Consider the following 7908-nt stretch of genomic DNA (forward strand, 5'->3'; position numbering starts at 1 on the left):
ATTGATACTCACCTCACAACTATAACTAGATCTGTTATATCTCTATTGCTCGATGTGTTTATATTAAATAAGCATGTTGTCAAAAGACAAATAACACACTGTTCTCTTAGGGATGCACCTACGTGATCTCAAGGGTATCTTGTGCTGTAAAACATTCCGACTACAGAGCAGACTTTAAATTAATATGTTAAGAGTTTGAAGTGTGCAGAACACCAATGTGTTGTTTATAGGAGCAAACACGTTCCCTCTCTGAATCAATAAACCCAGATGCTGTGTGTATACTTAACAATGAGTCTGCTTGCCTGTGGCATCTGTTTCTGAAGTGTGTGTTTGTACTTCAGAAGAACATGAGAACTACAGCTCCAATGTGCTCTGGTAAACTCAGGGAAGTGTGGAGCGAAGATCACTTTATCATTGGCAGCCCTCAAGCGGACCTCTGAACTAAACAAACAAAAGCAAGGTGTCGTGTCCACTGCCCGCAAACTGCCAGAATCAATGTCACACTGGTGTAGAAATCAAACCTCAGTTCAACAGATGTCAGGAGATCTTAAGATCACAGATGAACCGAACTTTGTATCATACGCATTGTTTTCTTAACAATGATTACTACTAATCTGATTAAAGATGCATCCACTGCTTGTTTTCTCCTTACACTGTAAAAAAAAAAGAAATTGCTCCAATCGAAAATTTTCTAGTGACTGATCACATCTAAATTTTTCAGTTGGCCAAATTGAAATTCTGTGAATCGATGCAATTTAAATCACAGGAATTCAATTTGGCTTACTGAAAAATTTAGATGTGATCAGTCACTTGAAAATTTTCAATTGGAGCATTTTTTTTTTTTTTTTTTTTTTTAACAGTGTAATTGTCAGTCATTTTTAAAGAATGTATCCCCCCTACCCCCCCCCCAATTAACACATTTTATTAAAAAAATATTTAAACACATCGACATCACAATATTAGGATCAATTTGAAGCATTATAAATGGCAAATTTCATTAGTCCGAATAAAGTTACTTCACTAAAGTGCAATTTTACTATTTTCTAGCAGTTCAGAAACTTTTTTTTTTATCTTTTTTTTTTTTTTTTATCCAGACAGTCAAAGTACAAGAGACAATAATTTCTAATCATTAAAATCGTTATGGTGTGTTTAACCTAATATACCTCACTGTTATTGCTTCACTTCTGTCTAAGATGTCAGTCCGCTTAATTAAGAGGAGTAAGTATAAACGGTCAGCTTGTTCTGACACTAATCTTTATCTTTTAAATATCAAAATTAGAATTAGGATTTCGGTTAATGGTTAAACAGGTTCTGGAGAAGGTTCTGGAAGAGCTAGGTGTATCCGACTAGACGAGGAGTGCTGGGAAAGCTTTTCCTCATGCTCATGCATTTTTCCTGATCCAGGAACAGAGAGTTGGCCTTGATTGACAGGTCATGCTCCAGAGCAACTCTCGTCTTGACCAGGGTCTGCAGGGTGTTCTCGGCCTCCATCAATCTCTCTCTAAGCTTATGAATGGTGTCTTCAATCTCCCTCACCTCTGTAACCAACCTGAGCGAAAGGGAGAAAACATGGAGAACAGAGCTTTTTGCATCTGATTTTACAAAACATAAGTTGTCTGTATATATGTCGAGACATTTCATGATTTAAGGGGGCAGCCGTAGCCTAATGGTTAAAGAGTCAGACTGGTATCCGATTCTCAATACCAAAACTTGAACAAGGCTCCTAACTCCCAATCACTCCCCGGGCGCCGCAGCAAAATGGCTGCCCACTGCTCCAGGTGTGTGTGTGTGTGTGCACTAACTTTGATGGGTTAAATGCATTGGCATTTACATGTCACTTTGTCTTTGGTTACCTATGGTGAGGGTTGTCTCTGCAGAGTTCGACGTTGGGTCTGCGAGTCCTCTCTTCTAGCCGGGTTTGGGCCACTTTAAGTGGGTTCTCTTTGTCTCGGATTGCCTTTTTTAAAGCTTCAATCAGCATCTCGGTCTGGAAGATTTCCTGAAGGGTCTGGAAACAAGAAAGCAAGAGAGAGCTAATTGAATAAATGACAAAGCCACTTATTCTCCGCATCTGACTTTTCGCCCCTTCTCAAAGATAAAATGGTCCAGTCAGGTACACTTATTTCTACTGTATATCACACTTGACAGTGTAAAGCAATTTAATCTGAAATTAGGTTGGTATTGCCCTATCCACCCACATAGCCATGCCAAAAGTGCAAAAACAATGCCTGACTTTGCCAAACAAAATAAAATAAAAATACACCTGTAGTTCAATGTCCTCGGTGGCGCAATCAGTAAAGAGTATGGCTAGTGGATCATTGTTTTTTCACGATCAACACAGCTTCGAATCCGCCTTTTGCAGAGCTTGCTCTTCTCTCTTTTCTCATCACACATTGAGAAAATTAAGAAAATGTTCTAAATGTGGAAATAAAGTGCCTAACAAAATGTTTAATTAAAAGCATTTTTAATTATAATAAAAGCACACTGTAAATATCATCTATCGCTAAGAAAATATGTTGATTTAACTGAGTTTAAATAGAATTAGTTACTATTTGCACTTAGAGTAAATAGGATCTATCGCTTTTTGCACTTAGTGTAAATAGCAACTACCTTACAGAAAATGTAATTCTAGGATCTTGGTTACTAATTATTTTGTTCGCTTTAGAGTAAATTTGTATAAAAATATTTAAGGATCCTAGATTAAAATGTTAAATTAACTTCAAAATGACTTTCAGGGATCTGAAAGGGCTTTTTAGTTCTCCTTGTTACAGTAGGCCCATATTATCCACCTAAATGGCCATAAAACATATTCAGTTACAAGATGCATACATCTCGATAGACACAGTCCCTCACAAGCACATTTTGATGTAATCTCATTTTACCCAATCACCATCATGAATGATGGTTGTTTATTGGTTACCTCATGCCTCTGATAACCGCCGTCAAGGGCTTAAACGTTATGGACAGCTGACAGAGCTTCATGCCCTTCATTAACCTCCTCTACAATAGACTCCAGAGCTTCCCGTCTACATCTTTACAGCATACACAAGCAGGCAAACTGAGCTGTCCAGTCAAAATTCTATCATTCAATCATACTTTTTTTGTGTCTATAATAATAAATCTATGTGACTGTTTTGACTAATTCCTACTTATATTATGTTCGGCATCCTGTGGTTACCTTGGCCAGGTGACTTTGCAGACTGTTCTTGGCATCTGCCGTCTCAGAAATACGGTTGGTGAATGACACGTTTACAGTGTTAAACTGGTTCCACATCTCGTTTGAAGTGGCATTGAGCAGAATCTCAATCTCATCACGGAGTTTGTGAGATGCGGCGCGTTGGCTCTGAGAATGCAGGATGTTGTCGTCGGTGAACCTCGACCAGGAGTCTGGAAGACTGATACTGTTGAGACCATAAAGAGAGTACTTTTAACATGAATGTATTGTTAGGAAAAGTCCTAACAGGCCCATATTATTCATTGGACATAAAATAAAACTCACGATGGGTCCATGCGATCGATTCCTCTATAGTAGCTGATTCCATCAGAGGTGTTTCTGAGATGGTGACACCTGTCATCGATTCTCTGAGCTGTGACCTTGTCACTCAAATCTCTCTCCAGCTCGTGCTGTGCTGCACGATTCGACCTGACGATATGAATCGGTAACCACATGCATTGTGTTTCAAATCCACCAAGATCATTTGTGAAACTTCAAGCATGACACACAAAAGCGAAAGCAAAATTGTATGGTTATTTAGAGACTCACGCTAGTTGAGCAACAGCTCGCTCTAAATGTCGCCTCATTCTTTCCTGACATGACTTAATCACCTCCACTTCCTGCAAAGAGGGCAAAAATAACTTTGCAAATATAGAAATTTAAACAAAGCATTTTTTTTTTTCATAGTTGGGTAAACTTCAATAATGGTGAGTGAGAATTACAACACACTATACTCCAATAGAAAAAAAGAAAAGAAAAAAAAAGACAAATTTGCCTTGATCTTCTCAATCTATGTTTTTGATCATCGTTCTGAATCCGATATGGACAACATATTTGACCAAAACATGATTTTCTCAGCTTTTTGTTTAAAATGGAGCTTTATTTAATGAAACTGACAGTGCCTATACAAGTGCTGATTTAAAAAAAAATGCGTAAAACTATGATAAAAAGCTGGCAAACAAAGTAATTGAAAATATAATAAACTGTGGAAATGCATCATCACAGTCTGTGAAAAGAGTCCATTGACCAATCAGATTACATTTTAATGTTACTGAATAGAAAGCACATTGCTTAAGAAACCCCCTCGCAGAATCCCTGAATCATTACTAATATTTGACCTTGTTTATTGGTTGCAGGCGTTGTGTTTAGATGAAGGCTCAGATGAACTAACCTTAATCAAATCTTTCTCTACATCATCATGAACCAAATCAATGGACATTCGTTTCTCCCTGTGGAACAAACATTCCTGAGACACCTAGAGAGGGAAGAAAGTGATTGATGTAGATCATTCAATGTCTGTTTTATTGATTTTATTTTACAATGTTCAGAACAGATATAACCATGGCTACAAAGCAACACCGAATAAAACTTGGATATTACACAGTTATACACCTCACTCAAAAAAATGTGACACCGGAAGTTGTAGTAAGCAATCACGTCACTATGGAAAATTCTCGTGGTCAGTCCTGCGAGGTGACGGCAGTGGCGCTACGCTCATTTGGAACTCATCCAGCACAACACTAAGTAGTCACCATGTTTTGGTGTGGTCTCTATGGAAACAGTCTCTCGCTGTGACTCAGACGGGTAACTCTGTATAGACAGAGGTGGAACACATTGAGGTCATTGTAGATCTAGCGCTCAGTGTGATGGAGTGTGTATATCTTACACCCATATAGATTCTGTTACCAAGTGGTTTCTAACAATGGGTCACCTGACACTCTACCGTGGGCTTTTCAAGTTACTGGGTCTTTAACTATCACCATGAGTGACCACTAGATCTGTGCCTTGCAGCTTCCCAGGAACTACTGGTTAAAAAACAACAAGAAATTGCCTTTAGCTATGTTTAGAGAGGTAAAATTTTATGTTTATTTATTAATCAGGTTCATTAAATGGTTAGTTCACCCAAAAATGAAAATTGTCATCATTTACTCTCCCTCAAGTTGTTCCAAACCTGCATGGATTTCTTTCTTCTGCTGAACACAAAGGAAGATATTTGGAAGAATGTTTGCATACAAGCAGATTTTGAGCCCCATTGACTACCATAGTATTTTTTTTTTCCTACTATGGTAGTCAATGGGGCTCAGAATCTGCTTATATACAAACATTCTTCCAAATATCTTCCTTTGTGTTCAGCAGAAGAAAGAAATCCATGCAGGTTTGGAACAACTTGAGGGAGAGTATTATGACAATCTTCATTTTTGGGTGAACTAACCCTTTAATTTTAGTTAACTAAATGTAACATTCTCTTCCCTTCTTTTTCAGATTAATCACACTAAATTACTATGATAAAAGATATGTATATATAAGTAAATATATCACCTGCAGTGGCCCTTCTGTCTCAGCTAGTGCTCTTTCCAGCCTTCTTTTCACATCCGTCAGTGCTGATATCTCTGTCACCATGTTGTCTATCTCATGATTGAGCTCGGACCTCCAGAAGCTGATGTCGTTCAGTCTCTCTCCAATGTTCTTGCTGGTGGTGTCCTGAGTTCTGCGTGTCAGCTGGTCCTTATCCTGAATCAGTCGAATCGTGTCCCTCCGAAGCCGTTCGGCACTGTTCCGGGATGACTCTGATTCCCTGTAGTTACTCTGGTTAGACTTGTACCAGTCCTCTGGCATGTATCGTGTACTGAGAGCCGTCCTGTTAGAGGGGTAGAACATGGTTTTGGCCCGGACTAAGTCCAGGTTGTCTCTTTGGAGTGCTGATACAGTCGGGATAGCGCTGCCACTTCTAAAGTAAGAATTATTCCTCCAGGGCATGTTTGAATTCTGGTTGAGGGTAAGGGCTGGCTGGTGGCTCCTATAACTGGATGCCGTGGTGGATATGGCCGGCAGGAAGTGGCTGGTTTTGGGCCGAGCATAAGTGGCCATTTGGGTGGATCCAATTAGCTCCATCTGTCAATCAATTAGCCACCTTTTCCCTGGGAAATAGAACAGAATCTGCTTTGGAATGTGTTTACTGTGGTTTCTGTGGTTAACTTTCCACGCTGAATGTGTTTGTCTCACACACATTTTGGCATTGACCCTATCAGTCTGCATTAAATAGTTGAGGTGAAATGTAAAAGAGAGCAAATTAAACATTTTGAATTCATACATTTTTTATATTCGAACAATCGTATATTTTAAATGGTTATATAGTTATTTATATTCAGTGCAGTGAAGAAAAGAAGAAAATGAAAACTAGCCTTGCTCACAATACAGTATATAGAAATAATATAGATATCTATAAGGCATTTAATTTAACAGTTTGAATGTGCATTCTGTTAATTTTATTTGTTAATGTTATATATTAAAGTTATCATAACTTGTTACTTATACATGCAAGGCATTGAGGAACCCTTAACGCTTAGAAGAAGTGCTTTAAAACCACAATATATAACTTTTTGCAACAAAACGCCTTGATTTTGCTGAGCTTTTATTATGCCGCAGACAACGTTTCTGCTTCTTCCGCTCATTATGTGGGGTAACGCTGCACTGTTTTATCATATCAGGTACATTATTTGAGTGTGTGTAAAATTATGTTATAATGCTACTCTCTGCGTTTCGCTCTGCGGTACTATGTGACACTTTTTGCAGACTGCGAAATCTAGATTGATATTAGGCATGGTAAAATGTGATACTTGCAGTAAATCAAGAAAAAGAAATTTAAACAATTAGACTAACTATGTTGAGCTATATAACAATGATTAGTTTTCTGTCAATAAATGTATCCAACTGTCCAATGTTTCTTACTGGTCTAATAAAGCACATAATATATTAAAGTATCTTTGGTGTTTCCATGGTTTCTATAAAATAAGGCAGGTGTGAATCATTGATAGCTGCCGCACAGACATGGTCAGTGTCCTGGTTAAAATTGCTTATTTTTCCGGATTTAAACATATGGGATAATGTAATTTCACAAGTCAACATCATGTATAACATTTTTCTAGTGTTTTTTGGATATTTGAATCCAAAAAGCTTACATATTGTGCCTTTAAACTCTGTCACTTGACATAGCCTATTCTATTAGCCTACTTAATTACTAAAAAAGTTAATTTGCTGAAAAAGACAATAGGCCTATATGTAAATATTAGCCTAATTGCAAGTTGATGTTAAAATGAATACGTGTAAATGCAAATTAAACATCGTGACAGAACATTTTGCATTGCATAGTTATATACTAATAGGCTATCTTGTCCAAAAAATGCGCCAAATCAAAGAAAAATCTAACTGACTAAATAACTCGAGCAAGACAAGAAATTCTGCAAACATCTTTATATATGAGTTTAAATAAACGTTCTAAACTCACCGTTTGTTTGAGTGTGTCATTCGCATGAAGCGCTCGCGCACGTGTGCAGTCTGTGCACCGTTGACAGGTGTATGCGCGCACCTGTGTGCAGAACTGTGGAGAAGTTAACGCATGCGCGAGAGGTCTCGGACGGTAGAGCTGTGCATTATTGATAGATAAGCCCTTCTTCACCAGCTGGCATTCCGCGAATCACTTCTGTGAGAGCTCAATCGAAAGCTCAGTTATTCAACACTGGTTTAGAGGAAGGTAGTACCAATAGCAACCAATGCATGGGTGGACAGACAGGACTATATAACGCTCGATATATTAGTTACCTGACAAAATATTTAACATATAGGCTACTTCGTTTGTTTTATTTTATATATATATATATATATATATATATATATATATATATATATATATATAT

General features: G+C 37.8%; 1 protein-coding gene across 1 annotated transcript; it reads right to left on the reverse strand.

Annotated features, from left to right (window-relative positions):
- Positions 1–1195: 1195 nt before the first annotated feature.
- tekt3 (tektin 3) lies at positions 1196–7565 on the reverse strand. Its single transcript, XM_067430073.1, has 8 exons — positions 7500–7565; positions 5534–6132; positions 4386–4469; positions 3764–3834; positions 3500–3643; positions 3179–3401; positions 1854–2008; positions 1196–1549 (listed from the first exon to the last, which is right to left on the reverse strand). The coding sequence occupies exons 2-8, from the start codon at positions 6104–6106 to the stop codon at positions 1333–1335; spliced, it is 1467 nt and encodes a 488-aa protein (XP_067286174.1). The 5' UTR covers positions 6107–6132; positions 7500–7565; the 3' UTR covers positions 1196–1332.
- Between the last annotated feature and the right edge of the window lie 343 nt (positions 7566–7908).

The sequence above is a fragment of the Pseudorasbora parva genome, chromosome 21, assembly GCF_024679245.1.
Source record: "Pseudorasbora parva isolate DD20220531a chromosome 21, ASM2467924v1, whole genome shotgun sequence".
Taxonomy (NCBI): Eukaryota; Metazoa; Chordata; class Actinopteri; order Cypriniformes; family Gobionidae; genus Pseudorasbora; species Pseudorasbora parva.

Bases quoted from the DNA above. Each gene is read 5' to 3' on its own strand.
- tekt3 (XM_067430073.1), bottom strand. From the start codon at position 6,106: ATGGAGCTAATTGGATCCACCCAAATGGCCACTTATGCTCGGCCCAAA. The intron at 4,470-5,533 runs GTGATATATTTA...TTCCCTCTCTAG, and splicing joins AGACAGAAGGGCCACTGCAG to GTGTCTCAGGAATGTTTGTT. The intron at 3,835-4,385 runs GTTAGTTCATCT...CCCTCTTTGCAG, and splicing joins TAGAGAAAGATTTGATTAAG to GAAGTGGAGGTGATTAAGTC.